At 37.7% G+C, this 26468-nt stretch overlaps 1 protein-coding gene across 3 annotated transcripts in view; it reads right to left on the minus strand.

Annotated features, from left to right (window-relative positions):
- Positions 1-26468, minus strand: part of pde8a (phosphodiesterase 8A) — a 291906-nt gene that overhangs the window by 27604 nt on the left and 237834 nt on the right. For all 3 annotated transcript variants that reach the window (XM_039772804.1, XM_039772803.1, XM_039772805.1), the window contains 11 exons: positions 25659-25737; positions 14688-14828; positions 12614-12702; positions 12383-12434; positions 12239-12281; positions 11375-11452; positions 10275-10345; positions 5940-6104; positions 3361-3409; positions 2955-3090; positions 446-644 (listed from right to left, as the gene is read on the minus strand). In XM_039772804.1, the coding sequence (XP_039628738.1) occupies positions 446-644; positions 2955-3090; positions 3361-3409; positions 5940-6104; positions 10275-10345; positions 11375-11452; positions 12239-12281; positions 12383-12434; positions 12614-12702; positions 14688-14828; positions 25659-25737 (1102 nt within the window). The remainder of the gene's footprint in view (positions 1-445; positions 645-2954; positions 3091-3360; positions 3410-5939; positions 6105-10274; positions 10346-11374; positions 11453-12238; positions 12282-12382; positions 12435-12613; positions 12703-14687; positions 14829-25658; positions 25738-26468) is intronic.

Raw genomic sequence — 26468 nt, forward strand, 5'->3', positions numbered from 1 at the left:
GCACAATTCAGAAAAATACCACCATATCCCTTCATTGTCTATGTTTAGACTCGTACTGTGCCCACCTCCTGAATCCCCACTGTTTGCAGCTTGATGATGCGATTTTCATGGGATGACATGTTTAAAATGTTTTTGAAAGTCAGGGTAGGTGATACCATAAGCACTACTGCTATTTGTATTTCTCACTGTTCATTTATGTAACTCAAGCTTGTTAATAAAGCAGAATCTCCCTGCCGGATACCTGAACTGCCTGGGCTGCATTGTCATCTTTTTATGAGATTGATTGTTTACTTGCCATTGGTATAAAATTATTGGACTCTGAACTCTCTCCTGTTTTATATTATGGTACAATCCTGCTTATCCTCCAGTATTTTAAGAATTTGTGAGTTTGCAATGATCACTTTAAGATTAACATTTAACATAAAAAAGATACAGCTCAGCTTACCTTGACCCTTTCTTTACACAGAAAATAGGCCGTTGCATGCAAAACATCAGCTGAGTGTGTTGAGTTGTGGTAGGAGTTGGAGGAGTGATAATTTGCTTCAATTACTTGCAGCCAGGACCTCAGTGTTGCTTCAGAGCAGTTCAGGAATTCACAGACTCCAAAACGTGAAAACACTTTAAGACCCAGGTAAACCAATGGCCTAGAAAAAATTAAACATTGGCACAAACAATTAAAGTACAAAATACAGTAAGTTGCACTGTAAGTAAAACTGAACTCTTCTATTTGTCCACTTTCTAAATAAGAGAAGAGGAAATATGGTTGGATAAAAGCTATTTACTTCCTTTCACGATTTACAGAAATCTTTGCTTATTTTTTTATGTTACATGTTATTAGGTCAAATTCCAAAACTAATTTAGTGCAAACAAATGTCAAGATCTAAGAATTATTTCCTTTAACATGGCATGTAGGCACATGGTGCTTTTATTAAACAGATAAAAAGAGGTGGGATGGTCAATGGGAGAACAAAAAGTACTAAAACAAAGAGACAAGAAATTAACCTTTTCATTTCCAGACGTGTTTCCCCCCTAGATTCCCATCAAACTTTTTTTAATTTGCAGGGTGACCTCAGATTATCAGATCTCAGACCTTCCTGTATTGCTGCCAGTCACTGCAGCTCACTGGCTGACTGTAGACAAAGACTGAATAACTCACTAAGGAAATTCCTGGGGCCACTTCTGATGCTAAGAATGTTAGTCTATGGTCTTGGGGTCAGGATGCAGGTGGCTCTACCTGTACTCCTGTAAGTGGTCAAGCAACCTGGACTGCCTGAAATGTTTCTGCCTTTGAAAAGAGACTCTGAAACCCTTTAACTTTTAATGTCCCTGTATGGATCAGCTATAATCCTGAGGGGAGGCACTTGGTGTCCTTGCAGTCCCCCTTAACACCCTGCTATTTTGGTGGGTTTGGGACTCTGCATTTCAGGCTCACCCTCCAGCTTTACATTGGTTTTAATTACTTTAAAATATAAACTTTGTATGTGACACCCTTCCACAGTGATAGTTATGGTAAGGCGTGTTACTTGTTCTTTATAATATGTCTGTTTCCGTATTTTCACAGTTAAAGCCCTGGAGGGTTGATTGACTTGCCCAGGGTCACACAGTGAGTCGATAGGGATGACTGAGCTGAACATTTTGCAGTTCAGTGCCTTAACACTAGAGTGCACTGTGTGCTAAAAGCAGATTAAAAATACAGTACAAATCAATACAAGGGAATGGAGCTTCATTGTGTTTTTATTCAGTAAAGTACTGTACTTCAAGTGGCTTATAATGGTGTGTTCTGTACACAAAGTAAATGTTCTTTCATAACTTATGCATATTGAAAACAGGAATTAGACTTTCATTTTGTGTGTTTTTTGGGCAGCTGTAAAAAAATTATCATGTAATGAATCAAATAATTAACAGAATGAGGTCTTTATCTGAAAATATTAAAATTAAAATATTAAACACAATATGAATCCAAATGATTTTGATTCTGACTGAGCCTATTTAACAAAAATAACAATCTGAGGTTGCCTTATGATACAACAAAAGGGTTTGGCTTTAACACAGATATCTCACACGTGCCTGTCCCATAGGGACTGAAAAGGAGTAGGATAAACTGAATGAAAGTATGTGGCATTTACTAATTCAGTAACAATGTGGTTATGATCTGTTTAGGGAATGATGTAGCAACCAGTTACTGTAACTACCAGGTAGTTTAGCATAATAAAAAATACATTATGGCAGACATAATAAAAGTGCTTGCAAATGGATGATGCTGAATTCTAAATGATAAATGAAAAGTTCATTAGTGTATTTTCAAAATTGCTTTCTCCAGTTGAGGTTTGCATTGGGCACAAGGCAGAAAAGAAACACAGAATGACAGGGCCCACTCAAGATCATACTCGCATGCCCACTTACACTGTGCTAGTTTAGATACTGCATGTCCATTTACCAAACACAAATGTTTATGCTATGAATAGAAAAATTAAGAGCAACTTGAGGAAAAAAATACACACTGCTTCAGGAATGTGCGGAGTGCATATGGAGAGTGTCCATGTTAGGATTTAAACCCTGAACTGTGGAGCTGAGAGGCAGTGGTACTAATCAGGGCTTACCCCGCTGGCCTTCATTTATCAATCTTTAAAACAATTCTAACCGAGAAGGGCAGATCATAAATTAAAAGCAAGGAGCCATTCTGATAATATTGGTGGTTGTAGGACATGCCACACAAACACTCTTCTCATTAACCTGTGCACTCTAAAAGTGGAAACTGTACTTCATGGATGGTAAAGACAACCAACAAAACTGCATTTATGAAAATTTAAAATGGGTGAATGTCATGATCGTGGAAGGAAACATATTCAATTACACAATAATGACAGCATTTGAATCTTTCTGGGGACCATTCTCAAGAAAACAAAGGCTCTGCTTGGCTGTCTTTGGTGGTATTAATATGCAAATAAACTAACCTTTTCAGAGTTGCACCTTCCAAATTGAAAATGTCAAAATCCCAGGACTCTTCATTTTCCATAGTCTGTGCTACACGGGGTGGGATGTCATTCAGTGAGAGTGGAGTGATGAGATGACCAGCTATGTGATGGGTTTCTTTTTGAGGGGAAAGAAAACACATTTGATGATGATTCAATTTATTTTTTTAGATTTTTATGTGTTTTTAAAGCTAAATGGTCAGCAGAATATTACTGGTAATAAATGCAGCATGATACTTTATTGATTCCAAGGGAATCTTTAGTTACATTTACTTTCATTTAATTTATGTACATTTATGGTAGTTCACATACAAGTAGCAACCTATGCAGAAAAGGAAAAAAACTACAAATTTTTAAAACAGCAAATAAATAAATAAAAGATACCTACGTTTTGTTGCGAAGATATACTCATTCCCTGATAATCTCCGTAATCCATCCTGAAAAACGGTAAGATAAAAAATTCAGCAATTGATTTTTTATATGTATAGCTGTGCAGGCCAATGTTATGTCGAGTGGAAAAATGTATATTCTCCTTCCTCAGTTCCTCCAGTCGTTAGAGAGCTCTTGATAGACGCTCATGCAGTTTTACCAAAATGCCGTGTGTTTTGGACCTCACAAACATAAGACATGCCTGTCTGTCTGATGTCTTGTATTTTACATACCACAACAAAATGAAAAGGAAAAAAAAATGCCAAGACTGCAACTGAACTTGCCATACCAGTCAACCTTTCATACAGCACCGGCTCCGTCAGGTAGCACACTGTTGATTGTCAAAAAAAGGGGCAAACACAACTGTGTTGGAGAAAGTCTACACACTGTCATGTAATTTAACACACCCTGTGATTTTTCAGTTGTTTAAATTTACATGGTCCAGTGATGAGATCACCAGTGGCATCTGCACATCTGGCATGCCCTATGAGTAGGCATTATGTAATACGACATTGGCCTTGGGTGGAAACTTGTATGTATGCATGTCTGAAAGCATTAATGTAGATCATAACAGTTATAGCACAGACGGCATCAGTGCACAACCTAGAAAATGCTTGAAACGGAACCCTGGCTACTTTTATTACAGACAAGACTGGGAAGAACTCTTATAATGCAGACAAAGAATACCATTGACACACTGAGCTACTTCAGTAAAGTTCATGCTGGGTGAGTTTTTGTTTTCGTCTTTTTCCCTCTGCTAGGCTGTATGTGCACATATCCCACACCTGCTGCTGTGTTTAAATTGTTCATACTGTACATACATTTGTTACCTGCTTTGGTGGTTCTCTGATCTGGTGTTGACTGTGTCATTCATGTAGCATTTGATTAATAGAATACGTGCATAATATATTATGCCTTTAGCGTCCTCTGTGGTGTTTAGGTCATTAATGTTTTTATTAGCTTTTTTGTTTTGTTGACCTGATGATGTTCTTTGATTTGGAGTATGAGGTATATTATATTGGTATTAATTCATCTGATGGAGAGTAGGATGTCTGCCCAAAGTGGCACATACTTCTAGTTATGACTCATAACTTTAAATCACATGGCTAGTACTCCAGCATCACTGCTGTTCATTTAATCAAAATTGTTTTGATGACAGTTCTTAGTTAAAATAGTTCTTGGGATCATGATTATGTTAAAATTGAAATTGCCTTTGAGTAGTACATGTCCACAGAAAAGCAGATGCAGACCTGGTTTGAGTAATAGGTCTGCCAGCATCCTTCATCCTCTTCTCTTCTGTCAACAAGTAAATCTGACACTGAATGTGTTGGGTTATTGACTCAGCTGACCCACAGAATGTACAGTGACCATACCAGAGTAGGACTGGCACATTGGGCTGGTCCTTGTAAGAGATTGTATCATATTTCCACCTGTATTGCTGCTGAAACCGCTGGCATTTACATTTCTTATATCAGTGACAGGACAGTAAGAAAGAAGTTCTATGTCGCCGGGCATAAAGCAAGGTGACCTGTCACAGGCTCTCTGCTCAAACCTCCAAGACCTCTGACCCTACAAGGTCAGAAAGACTTTTTCAGGCCACACACATTGGTTATAGTCACAACCACCCTGATGAATGAATGCTGGTGTACATATATTGCCTTGGCCTGCCTTCCCTTCAGGACCCCACAAAGCACCTCTGACAAGCCCACCACTGCATCTTTACCTGCTGTTGACCAGCAACTTTGTTAGGCCATTGCACAGGAATGGACTAACCTCTGACAAGTGCAGCTTCAAAGGCCCATTGGTTATCACAGCTGTCCAGCAGTGGTGGCTGTAACAGGTGGTCACATAAGGCACTGAAGGACTGCAAGATGACGGTTGTTCACATTCAGAGCTGACATTGTTTTCATGTGGTTCTTATTTTTCTACTGTTTTGTTGTCATTTGTTTATTAATAATACATGAAATAAGGCTAAAATCTAAGTCTAACAAAGAGTGTTGTGTTTCTTTTTCCATCTATATTACAAACACTGAAACATTTGATGAAATCAGGCCATTTGGCACAACAAAACTTGCCAATCCTATCCACCTAATTCCTCCAAAAAAACGTCATCTAGCTCTGACGCTTCTTAAAGTCCTGTTGACAACCACACTGCTTGGAGATTTACTCTGTGCGTCTATGGTGTGAAGAAACACTTCTCAACGTTTGTCAGAAATGTACCCTTCATAGTTTCCAACTGTCTTTCTGTGTTCTTCTTGAGCTCATGTTAAAGTAACAGCCTGGATCTACTCTTCTAATTCCCTTCATAATTTTACAAATTGTATTTGTACTCCAGCTGAGGTCTCACTAGTGTGTTGTAAAGCACTAATGTAACCTCCTGTGATGTGTACTTGACACATTGAGCCGTATAACTCAACATTCTGTTAGTCTTCTAAATAGTGTCTGTGCAACATCTGGCTGTAGACAGTGACACCAATATATGTATGAGTGCGTGTGTTTGTGCATGCAAACAGTTCACGTAACTGAAAATCAACTTACTGACATAAGACCCCCAACAAGGTCACTTGTATGTGGATCTTCATCTTTGGTTCCCAGCTGTGGAGAATAAAGCTCAGTGGTTCGCAGGATCTCCAGCACTCGGTCTAAGGCTTCTGCCACAGGCATCGGGCTACTTTCTTGTGCAGCATTTATGATATTAATTACCTGAATTAAAAGTATGAAAAAGAAAGGCTTTAAAATGGTGGCATTATGCTTAAACATATATTTATTCATTTTTGTTTTTGAATTTACTTGAATCCTTGAGGCAGGGCACAGAAAATAATGAATCGGCAAGGCTTTTACCAAAACTCTGCTGCACCGTTTAATTCATCGTTTTACATGAATGGCCTTAAATACTTCATCAGAATGGTGCTGACTTTTATGTAACAACTGCTTCAAAGAAAAATAGTAATGAATTAAATTACTGAAGGTAGCGCTAGATGCGAATATTAGTCAGCTGCCAACTTCTCTTCTAATAGCTGATGCAGGATTTACTTTGAGCGGTCACTGACAGTTGTGAAAGATAGGGGGAGCTGTCAAGCCATTTTCAAGCACAGAGTGAATGGCGAGGAGACCAAAGTACCATAAAAGGGCTGTTCAATGAGGAAGTAAAGCAAACACTAAGAAGAAACAAAGAGAGGATACAAAGTACAAATAAATAAGAATAAAGCAACAAACATGACTCCTCTTAGTCTGACTAACAGACCTAGTCAGTACACTGGTTTAATCACTTCCTTACACAGTACTAGAATAAACTATTTCATTGTCACCTCCCACACCATTCTGTCCAAGTACCCTCAATTCTCTTTGGCTATTGGCTATGCCCTTGTTTCTCTCAACTCCCAGATTCCTCTTTTTTTAAATAGAAGGGGCTTTTTTTTACCTTTGCCACTACTTTTGGCATCCTGGATGCCAAGTAGAAACCTTGAGGCAGCCAGTATAGCGCTCCCTCTAGTGAAATGTACTTTTATACTTCAGCCACCAAGCCTGATGGTCCTCTCCAAAATCTTGGAGGATCACATGCACGCTGGGAATCTTTTTTGGGAACTCCCAGTATATTGACAGATATTTCTTACTACCTTCCTATGAAAAGTTTAGGGCTCTGAGCTTGTGTGGAGTTCACAATTCAGCTTGACCAGGGGTCTGCAAAGTTTGTCCAGGAGCGTGACTGCAAGTTTTTGTTCCAACCCAATTTCTTAATGTGAAGACAATTGTTGTTGAAACACTTATTGCAACATTTTAGGCTTCATTTTAGTTGTCTCTCTGTTGTCCTATGACCCTTCCCTGGATAAACAGTTCAGGAAGATGGATTGAGTTAGTGGTCTCGCTTGTTAGTATCCTCCCCCCCATCCTTATTGCAGTCTTAACTGACTGCATTCACTGTTTTTAATGGCTTCTTATTAGCAATAAGGTGCAAATGAAAATGGAACCAGCTGTTCTCCACCTAGACTCCACTTACACCCGTATTTAATTCCTCATACTGTCTGGTTTAATAAAACAGTTGGAAGGAAACTGAAAAGAGAAAACTGAAGGACTGAAAACTACTAATTCGCCAGGCTGAATTTGACTGATATCCTTGAGAAGGGAAAACTCTTCAGTATAAGAAAGACCTGGCATGACGAAATGAAACCACTAACAAGCCATCAAATTAAATAAGATCTGCTATTGGCAAGGGTTGGTTTCTAATTAAACAAAGACCTACAGCCACTACGCCCTTCAGGACCAATGTTGCAGATATGTGATCTTGACTGTGCTATTTCTAAGCAGATTGATGAAATCCTGTTCTTCTTTAATGCACTGCATACTGCATTCACATGGATGGATGGCTGGCAGTCTGTGTTTGTATTAGGAGGTAATCACTTAATATTTTTTCTGTAAAGCAGAAATAACTAATATGCTTGAAAGAAAATATGTAAAACTTTGATTCAAATGCAGTTAATTTTGATAAAAAAAAATGTATCCTGTGAGTGATTCTGAGTCATTTATTAATCGAACAGCAGCCCTTTTATTTATTTATTTATTTATTTATTTACACACACAAGAAAAACATTGCCTGAATTGCAATCCTATTTAGAACAAGGCCAAAAAATTGTAAACAACACAAGTATTCATGTGTACAGTTAGTGACAGAGATAACAGCGGATTACAATCCATCTTATGGGTGGTATTACAGTTTGCTATGCATACTTGATAATAATGAGCTGGAAGCACAAGAAACCACCAGAAGGACTGAGAACTTGTGCATGGTTCTTTCTTTCTTTCTTTCTTTTTTTTTTTAAGGTGGGGACTGGAAGTGTATCAGACTGCAAATTTCCAAGAAAGGTCACTGGAAGTTCCAGGGAGACAGGCCAGGAAGGTCAAAGTAGGAAAAAAAGAGAATTCAACTGCTTTTTCTGGTTCACTTACCCATATAAGCTGGGCAGTTAACGTACTATGCATATCTTTGAGGATGTGAAAAGAAAATCCCAAAGGAAAACCCAGGCAGTGACATGCAGACAATGCCTCGACTTAGAATTCAAATCCAGAATGCTGGGTCCATGTGGTGACAGCACTAATGACCGTGCCATTGCACTGTCCTGGCAATAACATCTTGCTCTTGAGGTGCATCCTAAATTTAGTGACTGGAAGTGATGACAGTGTGAGTATGCCTGACAGTGATCAAGAATGTGGTTTACCTTCAGACAAGCATGTCTCTTAAAAATGAGTGTGCATGGCAAGAAATGTTGAGCTAAAGGATTACCCCTTCATAATTCAGTGTAGTTTTTTTGTTTTGTGAGAAAACAAGTTTTTTTCCCCAAAGAAAATGGTTAAGCAGCAAAGCAAATGTGGTTTCCAAAGGAGAATCAACACCCCAAAGGAGTGGTGAAAAGTTGTATAAACAGTACTTATTATTATTACTATCAGTAAACCCATATAATAATAATAATAATAATAATATTCTCTTATTGAACTTTTGTAACAGGTGTTATTACAAGCTATAAAGTAAACATGCAGTACAGTACATTACGTTACATCCAATCAAGTGATGTTCTAAGCTCAACCCATTAATGGTGCCCCATTCAGCCCCTCTATTGCTTAACTGACAAGATTTTAAGAGTCAGTAAGTGCTGAAGCTGAAATAAGAGATTAAAACTTATTTGAAAAATCAGTGAAAGTTGTAATAAAATAAAGCACGTATGGGTCTGTTACACAAATTAGCTGATGAGCTGAATGCTTGCCAGACCAAGAGAGCTGTGTTTACACTCGATGTAAGCAAAACTCTTACACCATGTGATGGAAACAAATGTGATATCTGATGATACCTTCAAACCAATCTTTTAAACCTTTTGTCGTTCACCATGCCCAAAGAATTTTTTTTTTTTAAATAGTAAAAAATAAAAGTCGAACCTGGCAGATAAGGACAATTACAAAGAATTCAAATAAAGTAGTGTGTGGCAGTTAAATAACTAGAGTAAAATCCCTGCTGTGGTGGTGCCCCACCTTTCCTTGGTGCTCTAAGCACCTGCTCTTTTTTCTTAAAACCTGACACAGCCTTAGATTAACCATTATCATGCATGGGGGGCAGAGCTTATCCTTAGGTTATATATTGAATACAAGGTAGCCCTGGGTGGGGTGGTGGTCTATCAAAGGCCCACTTATGTAGACACATATGCTCACAAAGGGAGAATCTGGAAATGCCAATGAATCTAACTCCACGTCTACAGGCATGTAAGAGGAATACTGCATTTATCAGAGGAAGATATGCAGAGAACATGCAAGCTTCACACAGACAACAGCCGGGGGTATTCCGTTTTCCAAAAACATTTTATCCTTTCAACTTTGCCAAGCTATTTTTACAAGGTTATCCACTGAAAATTTGCAATGTTATAACCCTCGGTCTGGATTTCCTCCCATAGCCCCAAAAAAGAGCAGGCTAGTTTAACTTGTCATCAATGTATGTGGAGCCTGTGATGGATGGGCACTAATCCAGGGCATTTTCTGCTCTACGTCAAGTGCTCAGGCCACTTGTGACCTGGAACTGGATTAAGCAGGTTTTAGAATATTATGTCATATGTTTTATATATAATATGTATAACTTCTTAAACCTCTATACTTCTGTGTTGTGATGCTTTTCACTCTAGACTCTAAACAATAGTGTGAAAGGTGGGTTGGTAATATTAATGTCTCAACATAATACAAATATTTATAATAATTTGTTTACCAAACCATACTGCAAAGGTTACTTATATTTCTGAAAGTAGCTATTTTTAAAATTCATAAAGTTGAATTTTGATTAAAAAAAAAACATTTTAAATTTTGTTGAAATCATTTCTTGTCTCTAGTTGAAATATCTACCTTAGTAATTGGAGCTTCAATGGTCATAGAATGTATCCGAGCCATGGAGGAGTGCCTTCTCTGTGAACTACCTAAAAGAAAAATAATACAAAATAAATCAGACTACACAATTGGATTTTCATAAAAGGAAAGTGGGGCAAAGTGAACAGAGAAGCTTTTCTACATTGCTGTGCTCCTCATATAATAATAATGTGAGGGAAGTTCTGTTTCTGTCATGCTGACAACTGCGCTAACATGGCTGTTGAATCTGGATGATGGCTTACACATTTGGCCAGACAAGTAAATAATGCACTAAAGCAAAATACAAGTTATGGTAACTGGAGCTGGAAGTGATGGTTATCTAGCACAACAGTACTCAAGGTTATACCTGGGGGTCCCCTGTCACTGCAGGTTTGTGTCTCATCCCATTTCTCCTAGCTTAACTGAGAAAGCCATTATTTCCCAGTTTTTATGCTTGCTTGCATCCATCCAGAAATTACAAACTGGTTATGCCTATGTTTTTATTGAATGGAGCAGAAATTTCCATGTGCTAAGCGGGTAAGATTTACAGTAATTCTTTTTCCTTTCTGTTTATTTTGTAATGTTATGCTGATTTAGACAATTACAAGTATTTATTAGTAGTCACTCAAGGAGGTAACACTGAAGTGGCTGCTCTTTTCAGAGTCAATTGTGTGGGTCTCTGCTCTGGTCAACATTTAATTGCCAGTATTCAGATACAAATAGGAAAGCAAACTCCACAGAAAAAGAGAATTAAAAAATAAAACAAAGTAAGCACTTAAAGAAAATAATACAAATATGTTTTAATGTGATATAGGTGTACATCAGTCACTATTGTACTTTTCTAAATGCAAAATAAAAGGAAGGGTCATCTAATTGCACAAATAGGTCAATTAAAGGTAACAATGACTGAGTGATTGAGAAACCGGTTAGAACAAAAGCTTGCAGCCACGCAGACTTCTAAGACTGAACTTGAGATCCACCGATTGAGAGGAAATGCACACAAATGCTGTCAGGAAGATTTATATTGTTGTTCCTGAAACTGACATAGTAAGTCCAAACAGCCCCACAACACAGCAAAAAGAAGAAGCATCCTGACTTACCATCACTCCCTCGTGACGTTGTAGATCGAACATCTAATGAACCTTTCCTTCTGTCTTTGTGCTTACATGACTGGATATCTAGAAGCAAGAAGAGTGAATCTTTTGATTACATTTACGCTCATTTTTTAGAATATAAATTAGCTAACCTTCTCGCTTAAGTAAAAGGAAGTGAGCAAAAAGGAATGCCAGTACACGTAGCTACTTTTTATTTTCTTACGGTTTCTTCTGAATTGATTTTGAGATTTTAAAGTACCTGAATGATGACTGATGTTTATTAACATGAAATAAGAATTGGAATGCAAAACTCAAGCATTCCTAACCCTAAAGCCACCACATACACACCATGTGTACAGAAACAATTTACTTATTCTGTCAGTTCTCTTATAGTAAGGAGTATACTTTACAAATGTGAACAAAATGATAGTTATTATAAAAATGCACTAGTTTCAGGAATGTTGTGTGTATGGCTACAGATCCTAGATGTTAACTCCCTTGACTATGTTAAATTCATATGACAATAATTCATTTCACACCCAGATTCAAGTACAATTGTAGGACTTATTTTAAAGTTAGTAAAAATTACATCAGGAAATTCTAATTTTCTTTACTCCGTTAAAAGTGTGTGTGTATATGCATGCACACGGCACACAAAATACAGCTTCCTGTTTGTCTGCTGATTTCATCCTGATATCAAAAGTGCTGAGTTGATCCTAACACCAAGGTTTTTGTCATCTTGTGGTTTTTGTGTTTAATCTTCCCAACTCACAATTTTAGATTTTTTTCCTTTGTTCTGGTTACAAACTCTACTCAATTTAGAGACATTCTATCTCCTTTCTATATTGAAATAGCTGCCTTGACATTTACCTGTTTGAGATTCTGCTTGTACACGTTCATTTGCTTTATCAGCCTGCCCAATTGAAAAAAAAAAGCAATAGTTTAGGAATATCTAGACAAAATCATTGGGTAAACGTACAAATTAGACCATAAAAGAGTAACATGCATTGTTACCTTATTATTGTCATTTAAAGGCCGTTTAATAGACACATAGTGTCTAATTTTTCTGAAAAAGACACAGAAGAAATTAATTTCATGAAGGTGAAATGTATTCAAGTCAATACTTCCCATTTATAATCTGTGTTTTACACTGATAGACAGAAATGCAACTATACCTTAGACAGACATACAGATACATAGATATGAATGGCACTATACAGTAGACTGAGATGGACAAGTACTTACCCTCCCTGCCCAATAACAGGGATAATCTTCACATTTTGTTGTATGCTATCTCCATTTTTCTTTTTGGCATAAAATATTCCTTGCCATTCCTGTAACAAGATTTAAAACACTGAACTGTTTCTTCAGAGGCAACATTTGACATAAGTTCAGTTCTATTTAATGCACCATAGCATAAAATGAAGTGAACTTATAAACTGACAACACTAAAAGCACAAAACTGTATCTCCTTTTTTAGTGGTTATTAACAGGAGACAGACTTCTGTGCCTTTGCCACGCAGTGCTGAGGCTCCCTCAAGGACACACCGCTGTTTAATTCAGAATAAACAGCCCTGCTGTCATGAAGAGTCTGGCATTTCCTGAATGACAGACTCACTCTCCATTGAAAAAATTTGTTTGTGAGCACATTTACACTGCTGGGTTCCTAATGTAACCATTTTGTTAACAGGGTACTAGAAGTTAACCTTCAGCCAAAGAAGCTTTCACATCTATGATCAGTTTTAAATTACTACTGTGTGTCAATATTATCAGCATTTATCAACACACATGTATCAATCAAGAAGAAACAAAACAAACTATACCCATTTTATAAATGTGTGCCATTATCCTCAAATTTAAAACACTCAGTTTAAGAGAGAATTTCTGAAGAAAACAAACTCCACAAATTAATATATTTAAAGTAAACTTAATATGTAATACTAAATTTGAGTTTATCCCATATTAAATTTAAATTAGATCGATAGACCGATTTTAATTTTCCCTTGGGGTCAAAGTATGGTGTCTCTTCCCTATCTTTTGCAGCTGTTGTTGTAAATTGAGCCTATAGATTCTTCTAAGACCCTTTTTGAATCAAGACTGATTACTAACTATCACATATCATCCATTTCCTTCCTTACTATCTGTTTATACCACCTGCACATCAGTACAGGTAATCCATCGGAAGCCAAGTATTTTTGAGACTGGCCAGTACTTAGACTGAAGTCCAACTATAGAAAGCTTTGGTTGCTGCTGGAGTAGGTGGTGTTAAGGCAAGTAGGGTGCCTACCCAGTGTTCTGTGTGTAGATCCCAATACCCCAGTGCAGTGATGGGGACACTGTGCTGTAAATAATGGTGTCATCTTTCAAATGAGACATAAAACTGAGGTCCTTATTCTCTGGCATCTTTTGTAAAGAGTATTGTATACCTTAATGTCCTGGAATAACTGACCACCATGACCTTGTCCATTCTGCCCCCTAATCATCGCCTGTGTCTAATTGGCTATTTTTCTTTCACCATTTCACCACCTAACAGCTCATGTGTGGTGAGTGTACTTGCGCAAAAATGGCTGCCGTTGCATCATCCATGTGGATGCTACACACTGGTGGTGGTTGAAGTACCTCCCCATTGTCTATGTAATTGTTATAATTAGCCAGAAGTCTACGTGACCATCATCATCAGGTCCTTCCATGAAAACCCTAAATACAAAGAGGACTGTTTGACTTATGTTAGGTAGGTTGCCCAGAGGGGACTGGGCGATCTCTTGGTCTGGAACCCCTACAGATTTTATTTTTTTCTCCAGCCTTTGGAGTTTTTTTTTTTTGTTTTTTCTGTCCACCCTGGCCATCGGACCTTACTCTTATTCTATGTTAATTAATGTTGACTTATGTTTATTTTTTATTGTGTCTTCTATTTTTCTATTCATTTTGTAAAGCACTTTGAGCTACATTTTTTTGTATGAATATGTGCTATATAAATAAATGTTGATTGATTGATTGAATTATTCATTTATTCATCTATCTCTTAGGTAATACTTTTTTAGCTATAATAATTGATCATACAAAATGTATATCTACAGTATTTTCTTTTTCTTGTGCTGGCAAACTACACTCTACACTGTCTACATTTCAAACACTACCTCCTACTGTGTGGCTCCATATTTCCTCTTCATATATGACCTTACAGGCCTTAGCAGTGCAGTGGACTTAGTTTTAATTCTACATTGTAGAAAAGAGGCTTCCAGTCAGGGACAAAGTAAGCCCAATGTATTTTTCATGATAAATGATTGCAGCAGAGGTATAACAAACTGGGAATTCTCACCTTTCCTTTCTTTATGCAAGAATTAATAGTTTCCAGGAGATCAGCTTTATTTTTCTCACTTTTAGGCACTTCAGTAAAGTCTTTTCCTATTAATTCCCCTTGGTGATAACCCATTAAGGATTCATATGCAGGGTTTACATACTGGTAAAAAAGAGCAAACAAAAATGCTGTGAGAAATAAGATAAAAACAAATTTAAAATCGACAAGATATATGAAATTTAGAAATATGCCTGATGAACATTATGACTGTAGCACTTTCAGTTGTAGCTCCCACAGTGCACAGACTTATTTTTCAACTTTTAAATTTTGAATCTAACAAGAATATAATATATAATAATTATAATATAATTTTTTCCCTAATCAAGCTGCATTCCCACCAACATAAGTAAACACTTGCGGTAAAAGTGCATCTGGATGTGTGGCAGTTGTTGAGATTCAAGCTGCGCAAGCAGCGTATCCTTTTGGTTAACTCCTCTCCAATGACCCAGAGCAAGTCGCTTAACCTGTTTGAGCTCGCACACACTGGCATGTTGATTATTTAAAGGGATTTCACACAATAAAAATGTTGGCAGGCAGTGCAGTCTCCTGACTATGGTGGCGAGTTAAAAACCATAAAGGTGAGGGGTCAATGTCCCCAACTATTTTCTTCAGTCGGTTTAGCTGTGAATACATTATAGAAATATGACAATACAGTTTACTCTAATATGCTTTGGTATGATGTTAATTAAAGTAAGCAATTATATAAAATAAACTGTTCTGGTGGAAAGTATAAAGGCTACAGCAGAAGCTTATAAACTATAAGGCAGACAGCTTGGTCACCATCCTGATTGATTATTGTACCTTAGGACAACAATACTACTAGAGTGCAGCTTGGAACTTCCTTGGCATGATGCTTATGACAGAAAGTGCCTTATTAAATTCAAATGTTAAAGGAATCCTCCACCCAAAATGTTGTGTTTCTATATGTTAACTTACCCCCGTGAAGATTGTAGCGGTGGCTGAGAAAAAAATTGCAATCTCACGTTTTCATAGAGAACAGAGATAACTGACTTTCTTTTAGAAGGTGGCCATCACAGGACAACAGCTATCAATATCTAAAATATCCCAGAAAAAAAATCTTGTGTTACTTGTGTCACATATTCCATACATCATTTAGTTGTATGTTCACAATGTGCAAAAGCATGAACTTTTTTCTAAAATATTGTTAAATAAATATGTCCAGACAATGAAAGTTGTCCACAAACAGGGAAGCCCCTTCACGTAAGCCTGTGCTTGTGAACTGAAGACCCGCACTTCTCCCCAATTCACTGATCAAAAGTCCTGTCTTCGATTCAAAAGCATGGCCCCATATGAATGGACTTCCTGTTTGTGTACTACTTTCATTTTCCAGTTATTTATTTAACAATATTTTAGTAAGAAATTAGACATGTTTGGCATATTGTGAGTATACAACTGAATGACTTGATGGTAAATTATATAAAACAAGTAATGTTTTTTTTTTTCCTGGGACATCTGATATCGTTTGCTGTTGTCCAGTGATGGTCACCATTTGGTCTCATTCTGTCAGACTTTTATTTTCCTTCTCTATGAAACCATGACATTTTTTTTTTCTCTGTCACCAATACAAACTACATGGGGTAAGTGGAATATTCCTTTAATAGTAGCCAGCTTGGCCCCCACCTCTGAATGGCTACATGGTGCTGAGCAAGTCACTTCACTTTCCATCATGGCAATCATATAAAGAAATGAAATATTTCAGAAAGGCACTTTAAAATGATGTTGATATAAAAGATTGTTATAAAAAGCAAAATTGTTTACTTAATCATCATCTCTCTCTCTATCTATCATATATATATATATATATATAATTTTTTTTGATCATGTCACCAGGAGTCAATGCCTACCCTGTAAACAAGTGACAAAGGCAGGATGCACCCTCAATTAGATGTCCGCCCTCTGCCTGGATCACTTGGCTATAGTAAATGCCCTTACATTCACACCAAGCCAGGTTGGTGTAGAAAGTAGTGACTTTAGTTAGATTTTGACTGTAAATTGCCCTGGTGCCCAAGTGTGGGTGTGCATGTGAGCAACAGTGCTGCATGATGCTTACAAATTATGACATTCACCTTGCAGGAAACATCAGCACTCTCACTGGAAGAGCATGTTCAAAAAATGATATTGTCAGATAACAGCAGTGTAGCGCTTCTATTGGTATGTTCAGTGTCAGGGGCTTATCTGCCTCCCACCAGTAATGAGTAATTCAACATTATGGGCACTTAGCTGTTCATTGAGGCCATTTATAAAAGGCAGAAGGCATTTTTTGACATTGTCCACAGTGTATACTAAGTATGTGGCACCAAGCAGATAACTCTATAACATGCCATTGAGACCAATTCTGGAATACTCGCAGTGACTCAACATACAGGATAACATTGTTAGAGTCTTGCAGTGTTTTTTTATCCCAACATATCAATCTGTGAAGAACAAGTATCCATGAGACATGAGGTAAATACTGGAACTTTTTTTTAGTCATTTGATCATGTGAGAAATGTCTAATTCTTTTTAATCTTTGTTGGTGAACAACTTGTGATTAATGGCTTACATCCAGAACTGTCTGTCTTGTGTGCCAAGTCAGGGACAGATGAATTATTTACAAGCGAATATAAAAAAAATGGCAAAACCAAACAGCAGCAGTAGATAAAGAAAAGGCCGAGCTGACAGAACAGAAGAGTTATTTCATCATGTGAAGGACTTCAGTAGGCCTCAAAAGACACCCCCTGCTTTGGCACCCACCTTGAACACAAACACACAGACATAAAGGTTCTCTTAGAAGTCAGCCGTCTGATGTTTGGGAGAGAGACATCTTAACACAGAAATGATGACGGGGCGTCGTAAAGCACTACAGTACAAAATTCTTCATTCATTTGAGGCATGTACCTCTAAGCACATTTCTCTGCACTCTACGGGCTTGGCAGACTTTTTTTTAATGAGATAGAGGAGTACCAGTAGGTGCTTGTTCTGACTTGACTTTGCATGCTCTGTTGCACATCATTAGAGGATGCCTTTTTGAGGTGGATGTTCTCGTTGACGTTCCAGCCGGCAGATCAAAGCATAAACAAGCCGGGTCTCAACTGCAGGGCCCTCAAACTTGGACCTTGGTGGGATGCAGTGCCTGTTGGCATTTGATCCCAGCCAAACTTAAAATAAGAGATTAATTGTGCTTCATGACAGAAATTCTCTGAACTCCGTACATGTGTTAACAAAACAACAAAAAAACCCCAACAATTTAGTTAGTTAATCCTTGGCTTAATTAACCAATTAATCAACCATTCAACCTATATTTATTTTATTTATGGCCATCACAGGATGCTTTATAGAGAACACAAGGCCATGCTGGCTGGTAACGTTTTGTTTAAGTTATAAGATTAATTTTTGCCCTATAATACTATTTGGAGTTTCAAATCTACTTGCTAGTACGTTACTTTTATTTAAAGTGACTGTTCTATACAGTGCCGCAGATTTTCAATGTAGAGGTACAAGTGTGCAATTATGGAGGAATACTTCAGACAAAATAAATATGTAAATAAATGTATTGCAAAATGTGATAGTAAATATATGAAAACATGATATTTGAGCATAAATGTCATGAAATATGTTTATTGATGCTAATTTCTTTATTTTAGTGACTCGCAGACAACATGAAATACAATTTGAAATGAAAAATGTAATTTTCATTTTTATTCATGTAATTGTCACAGTTGAGAGGGCGGGGTCTGGCAAGTACTTTGTTTTGATTGGTGAATCGTCAGAAGGGGGACACTCGCTTTACTCACATTGCGCATGACTTTGAGCCACTGGATTTCCATGGTAAGCAAAGTGCAGGCTCTTTGTTGTGACTTTGCGAGTCCGTGGTGTCTGCAAATGCAAGAAAAAGTTGGCCTATAATGCACTAGGCCACTGCTTTAATTCAGGACGTCATCAGGCTTCTGCATATGATGAGATGTTGTAAGCCTATAAATGTAGCACTTGATTATCAAACATTTATGCCCACTCCACTACCAATTAACCAGTTCATAAGAACATAAGAAATTTGACAAACGAGATGAGACCATTCAGTCTATTGAGCTTGTTTGTTTACCTAATAACTAAGCTGTCTCAATATCTCATCCAGATTCTTCACAAAGGTGGTCAGGGCTTCTGCTTCAAATCCATGTCTCCATAGTTTGTTCCAGACTCTCACAACACTTTGCTTAAAGACGTGCTTCCTAGCTTCAGTCCTAAATGCCTCGTTTCCTTTGATGGCCTTGAGTATGTGATTCACCATTAAGGTGAAAGAATTGGTGCTGGATCTGCCTTATCAATACCTTTGAGAATTTTGAAGACATGGGTTAGGTCCCCACACAGTCTCCTCTGTCTGAGAGTGTACAAGTTTAACTTTCTGAATCTGTCACAGTAGGACATATCATTCAGTCCTGGTTAATCTCCTCTGCACAGCTTCAGTGTCTGTCTTGTACTGTGTGACCAGAACTGCAAACTGTACTCTCAACTTTGACAGGTGAAAATAATTGAATTTCTAGTTGTATTGGATGTTGCATGCAGAGTAACAAAAATAAATAAATGAAGAAATAATAAACATATTAAGAAATGAAATACAAAAGCAACTAATGACACACTTAATTATTGCTACTCACTTTACCATTGTGGTTTATTTTTTGTCACATTTCACAATACAATTATTAACTTGCATATTTATTTAATTAATTAATTTTGTTGGGGATATTTCTCCCTACGTGATGCGATTATCAGTAGCTAACAAGACGTATGCATGTCAAGAAAACGAGGCAGACTTGGCCCACCAGCAAAAGCTAAGATATAAGAAACGAATCAGTCCAGAAATGGACTGGAGAGAAGTATGTGCTTTAGTAAATAAGATGAACTTTTATCATTAATGTGGTCGAGATACTTCAATTTCTCTGGTCTCAATGGTTCGGGGGAGGGATGTCAACTTAGGGGTTTACTGAAGTTTTAAGCAGAGTTAGGGATGTTGAATACAGCTCTGTGAGGCAGATGCCTGCAACAGGTAACCAACCCTGTTAAAGTCTCAACACCAGGTGATAGGACTACCGATCAGGAATTGCTGAGTGAACCTTACACCGTGTGATTTTTGGCAGGGTTTTAAGGACAAGTCGGCCTGAATTTTGGCCATCATTTCACATGCAGTGTGAGAGAGGTTGTGATGCCCGATTTACAGGTATGTCAGAAATTTCAGTTAGCTATCTTGTAGTGTGAACAGCCTTTCATAAAATTTCATTGTGCATTGATCACAGTATATTGTACATTGGGTGTTGCCACTGTCATGCTCACTTTCGCATTTTTTGATTTCAAAGCTCTAAATATCATGTAACAATACACACAACAACTAAGTATCTTAGGAAACCTTTACTAGAACATGCAGAGATAAACACACACAACATTAATTTACTTAGGCAACATATCTCCAATTCTGTCTGTAAAATAGACAGACCATATTGTCCGCACTGACACCACCCATGTGTCCAGTCACACCTTTTTGTTTTCTTTGTACTTTTAGAGCACAGTATGGCAAAAGTCAGAAACACAGCTCTTTTCTTTGAGATTTTGATAAGTCTGTGGCCATCATGTTTTTTTGAATGGGTAAAGCAGACCTTCTGGGGCATGTACATGTATAGTTTGAACACCCACATGTGGCATGTCAGTTGGACCAAATGTGTTTATACAGTTTGTGAGTGGCCACTGTATTGTGCAGTGCATGTAATTACTTGACCAGGATTTCTGAAAATTGCACAGTGTATGCCCAGCCCGTAACGTCACCATTGCCTGCACATCTCCCACCCTTTAACCCTGGCAAAGAGAGATGGATAACCTGCATATATCCCTCTAGGCCTGGATCTAGACAAGCTGCCTCTACAGTTTCTGATGTTCTAAAACTGTATTAGATTTAAATTATTAAGGAAACCGTCTATAATCATGAAGTTAAAGGTGATGACAGTTCAATGCAATGCTATGGGGGACTCGAGCCCAATGAAGGAAACAGTCCTGGAATGTGCCTCTGTTAACTGCATGGTCTACATACACACAAGGGGCTAATTTACTGAACACCACTATCAACTGTGAAAGAGAAACTAGAGCACCCAGAGGGAAAACCCAGATGGACACATTGGGGGAACATGCAAATGTCACAAAGACAACGGCAAATTGAGGGATTATCGAAGCTTAAAGGCAGGATCCTTGAACCAAAAGTGCTAGTCAATAAACCACCATGCCTTCCTTTCAAACAGTGCCTGATTTCCAACTATTCATTTGTACTGTAGACCCCTTTGACTCACTATGTACAGAAACAAACAAAAAAAAACTTAAGGAAAGGAATCAAGAAGACAGTGAGAATTAGCATCAGAATTAAAAATGCGTGTGAACTGAAATCCAACAGTTACCATATGGGCTGGAAAGGCCAGTAGCCAAGTAGTACTCCATGTGGGCCAGAACTTCCACTAGCCAGTACATGTCCCTGCAGAAGATTCTGTCTAACACAGGCCATTAAATGTTGTTTATTAAAGATTGCTTGGTACTGATTGAAAAAAATGAATAGATGTCTGCCTGGTGTGTGGGTTCAAATTTCAGGAAATCATTGTGTGGAGTTTTCATATTCACCTCATGTTTGCATTGTTCCCCAAAGGTACTATGACAACAAGAACAATATACACAAAACAGACAAAGGAAGGCCAAGTGGGTTTCCAATGCTCACACAGAGAGGCAGCAGAGAGACATTTTAAGTTGGAACATTAGAAAAAGTTTAACAAGAACAGGTCAATCAGCCCAGCATAGCTTGCCAATCTTTGCCAGCTAATTTCTCCAAAATAACATCATGTTGAGATATGAAGATCCCTAAAGTTCTAGTCTCTACCAGACTACCTGGCTGTTTATTCCATTTGTCTGTGTGAAGAAGAACTTTGTAATGCTTGTGCAAAATTTACCCTTAACAAGTTTCCAAATGTGTGCCTGTTGTTATATGAACCTTACTTTCAAGAAACAGTTGTGATCCCCTGAACAAATTCCTTTCATAATTTTAAACATTTCAAACACAGTTTGTCTAAACTGAACAGTTTCAACTCCTTTAATCCATCCATCCCCAACAGTCCTGAAGTCAGCCTAATTTTACTTCTCTGAAATTTTTCTAGCGCTTCTGTGTGTTTTTTGTAGCCTGGAGACCGAAACTGTACACAGTACTCAGGTGCGGTCTCACTAGTGTGTTACAGATCTTGAGTACAACCTCCTGTGACTTGTGCCCCATACATCATACTTTGTCAAGTGTAGTGGATTATCTTTTGTGTGCTCTCACTGTTTCTTTGCATGTTTATAATCTCCCTCATCACTTCCCTACTACTCATGCACCTAACATTAATATCTGTCCTCCTAGGAGTCTCCCTGAGACAGGCCCAGAGGCTTTGGCTCATTTCACTTAATCACAAAAACAATTAGCCACCTGACCAAGTATCTGCTGCAACTAATCCAGGCTATTTGCTTGTATGGGTTCCTCCCACTTGATTGTCTGGGAGTGTCACTCTGAAGAATGACAAGCTTCACTGAAGACCATGCATTTGTTTAATTATCCAATTTATGAATCTACATATTCCATTATAAGGCTGTAGAGACCTAGCTCTTATCTAAGAAGCATCAGGAACAAGGCAGGAATCAACCATGGATGGGGTGCCAGTACATCACAAGATTCAATCACACACGCTCACTCACTCATTCTTCTGGCCTTCCAACCTTTCTGCCATTAATGTTCTCACCCTAGTTACTTTGTTCCGTTGGTAAGAAGAGCCAAAGTCTGTCCTGGAAGCATTATACTGATCATAAAAACTAGGAGCCACAGGGTCCATCTGGCAGGGATTTTGGGAGCCACTGTTTTATACTGTTGCTCTGTGATTTATAGCATGCCAATTTCTAACTAACTTTCACTTCCAATGTTTCCAATCTTTTAATTCCATTTCCACGGAAATTCAAGAACTACAAGTTTTATGTCAATGAAGAAGTGAGCCATAAAACTTAAAATCTTAACCACCTTCGCACTAAAATTTTGGGGGAAAAAAATGTTTTGCTTAGTAGCTCTTCTTACAAAGTAATATTTTCAGACTTGAATAATTGTCTTTTTTTCTTTTTATGCTTTCCATTATCACATTCAGTGAATATGACATGCTGTACAAGTTGTTCAGTCCTATGGTCTGGCAAATTAAGTGACACCTTTAAGATCACTTAGTGATTGGGGCTTTGCAGATTTACATTATTCCATACTGCTTACACAGGAGCGGCAGCTGAGGAAGTCCAATTCATGAAGTGCACTGTTGTCTTCTTTACCAGTGGGTTACAAAAATACTAGGTGGAGTCCTTGAAGCAGCTATAGCTCTTACTGTCTTAGAAAGGCACAGATTTGCCATTTGTTGTAATCAGTTTACACACAATATCCCATAAAGACAAAGTGAAAATATTTTTTCAGAAAATTTTGCATATTTATTAGGAATAAAAAAAACTGAAATCTTTCATTCCTAAAAGTATTCAGACCCATTGCCATGGCACTCCACATTGAGCTCCGATAGATCCTGTTTGCTTTAATTCCTCTTCAGATGTGTCTAGGACTTGATTGACAGTCCACCTTTGGCAAACTGAATTGACATTATTTAGAAAAGCTCAGGTCTATTTGTGTATAGAAAGTCCCACAATTCACACTGCTTATCAGGACAACAACAAAGCCATAAAATCCAAGGAGCTCTCTGTAGGTCTATGCGATCAAATTGTGGTGAGGCATAGATCAGGGAAAGTATATAAAACCACATCACATGGTTCAATAATTGTTAAATGAAAGAAGCATGGAAACACAAGGATTCTTACTAGAGTTGTCTGTCTGCCCAAATTGAATAACCAGGCAAGAAGGGCTTTGGTCATGAATGTGACCAAGGACCCAACAGTCACTTTAACAGATATTCAAAAGTCTTATGCTGAGATGGAAGAACCTGTAGGAAAGACAACCATCTCAGTGGCACTCCATCAAGTAGGGATTTTTGCTAGAGTAGCGAATGTGAATCTGAAATAAGGGAGACCAAACAGAAAGAGTAGCATTGCTTTAATGCTGGGTGCCGCAATTTTGCAAAACAAAGCAGAAATGTGTGTACGCAAGGGCGGGTGGGAGCTGCAAGTGAGAATGTGCGTGGCTTTTTGCCAAGTTTAGTTCTTATACATTGTGATGGGAGCATGGAAACAGGCGTACGCAACATTTTTGTGCATATGCATCGTTTATACATGAGGCCCCAAGTGTGCAAAGCTTTAACAGACTTTTTCAACATGATTCAAAGTTGTAATTGCTGCCAGAAGGGTTCAAAAATTAAGGATCTGTATTTTTATATTAAGGAGATATTTCCAATTTTTGAACTTCAGTAAATGTGCAAGCCTTTCTGAAAACAGGTTTTTACTTTGTCATTATGGGTCATTGAGTGTAGAATGATTGACAAAAATAGCAAATGTGTCAATTTTAAAATTAAAGCTACAACTCGATAGTGTTCAGAAAGTGAAGCAGTCGGAGCACTTTCCAAATGCACTGTATGTTTTTTTATTTCTTTTTTTGTATTGTGATTTTTTTCAGCTGTTCCATACTTGTATAGCTCCTTAGATTTCATTGTACAACCTACACATTAAAACATACTTGATTTGACAAATAATAGCTGTCTCTTCATTCACTTTAGAAATGTGCTTAATCAGAATAGGCTGTGCAAGGCTGGTGTGAATGGGCTGAGACACTGTACTAGCCCTTCCTTCAGCATGCCATTTGCCCTGGTTACAGCTCCCCTTATCTGCTTCCTTCTACACTACACTTACTATACAACAGTCACAGAGGGCAAGAGAAGTAAAATGGGGCGGTCTGATGCTGGTGTGGCCCAGCAATCCACGATGGTCTGAAATCCAATACAACTCAAAACAAGTTGGGCTAATTAAACGCAATATAAACCCTGGCATTTTTTATAGAAATTATAATTTGACAGATTACTTAATCTAAACAAAGTGCAACAAACACCTCCTTTTATATTAACAAATTAAGAGTACACAAAAGTGGAGAGGACTTAAGAAATTTTGCTCTGTGTATTTATTCTTTTAAGTCAGTAGAAAGTTAACAAAGCCTTGAAGTTTAGGAAGCTAAAGGAGACAGGAAAACAAAATGTAAGATATGAAACATTTAAACTTTTATGCAGAAAATATAAAAAAAAAAATAAAAAAAACTTGAAACAAGACAAGAGGAAGAAATTCAAACAACAAAAATTCATAACATGAATACATAAATGAACACATCTAAAGAAAACTAGAAGAGACAAGAAGCAAGACCAGAGAATTAAAGTAGCCAATAAGGTCAATAACAGTTTGTGAGGAAGAAGCAGGCAAGTGGCCCCAGTCCACATTTACACACAGTCCTGGACTCAAGAATACAAGTCCAATTCAGAGTCGTGATCAAACGGACGGTAAACCTGAAATACACAGAGAGAATTCATGCAGACTAGTGGGGAGCTAACTGGCCTGGGATTTCAACCTGCTCTTCTGGAGCTTTGATTTAAAAAGTACAGTTGATTTTAGAATGATATGAATGGAGCTCTGACAGGCTAAAGCAAGTTCCTCTGGGTCATGCTAAAAATAAATTATGGTGAATGAGTTGACATATTTCTGGTTTACAGTCCAGTCTACCATCAGACCACCAAATCATTAACAGTAATAGTTTGATATTATTCTCAAACAAATATGAATGAAATCCATGACTGTTGGAAGCTGTTTCATAGCTCTTTATGATGGGCCACACAGTGATACTTTTACTCGTAATTGCAGAAATTACAGTTCTCAACTGATGAGGACACATATGACTACACTCTCGGAAACACACATGATGCAGTAACAAACCTGAATCACATGATCTTCACTTGTGATTTCAATGGCTTCTTGGCTTTGCTCTAATGCTGTGAAAATAGTGTTGCATGCCCTTTGGAAAGAAAAAGACATATAATGTTACGGGAAAAAAAGTGACATTTAATAATGTAGCTAGCCAAGTGAATGTCGTTAGTAATCCCCCGTGTTGAAGGGCCACCAGATGACAGAGGAGTCTTGGTACACATTAAGTCAACATTTATGATATGGAGAAAGGCACAAGACTTTTGTAAAAAGAAGTGAAGGGTTGGATTCAGAGTAAGTCTCAGTTATTTAATAGCATTATTTGGAGTCACTCCAGATGGAATAACATGATGCAAAGAAAAATCTATTGTAATATCCCACACAATATTGTTTGCATAGAAGAATCCCAACATACGCTCCATAATTCAATAGTAAAGTAACATAACATTTTCAATCTTGATTGGTCCAGTCCAGGGTCTTGGGGCCCCATTATGTCCACACTACTACTTTTTTTTTATTTGAAAATGTCATTTTTATACTAAAACAATCTCTGTCCACACTAGCATTTTCACATTGTTTATGAAAATATCATCTCCCATATTAAAAACCACCAAAACCAGTTTTCTTCCATGAAGGGTTACCATCCAAGGAATGAGATGTTGCAATGAAAAGCATCCAATCAGGGAAGAACCACACCAACAAATCAGTGTGTGATTAGAATCTGTACTTTCAAAGCAGTTTCACACATCCAAAATTTGACTCTGGGGAGCATTTTCTTGGGTTAAAAAAACCCAGGGTAGTGTGGATGAAAGACGAAAATTT

Source organism: Polypterus senegalus, chromosome 12, assembly GCF_016835505.1.
Source record: "Polypterus senegalus isolate Bchr_013 chromosome 12, ASM1683550v1, whole genome shotgun sequence".
In the NCBI taxonomy this organism is placed as follows: domain Eukaryota; kingdom Metazoa; phylum Chordata; class Cladistia; order Polypteriformes; family Polypteridae; genus Polypterus; species Polypterus senegalus.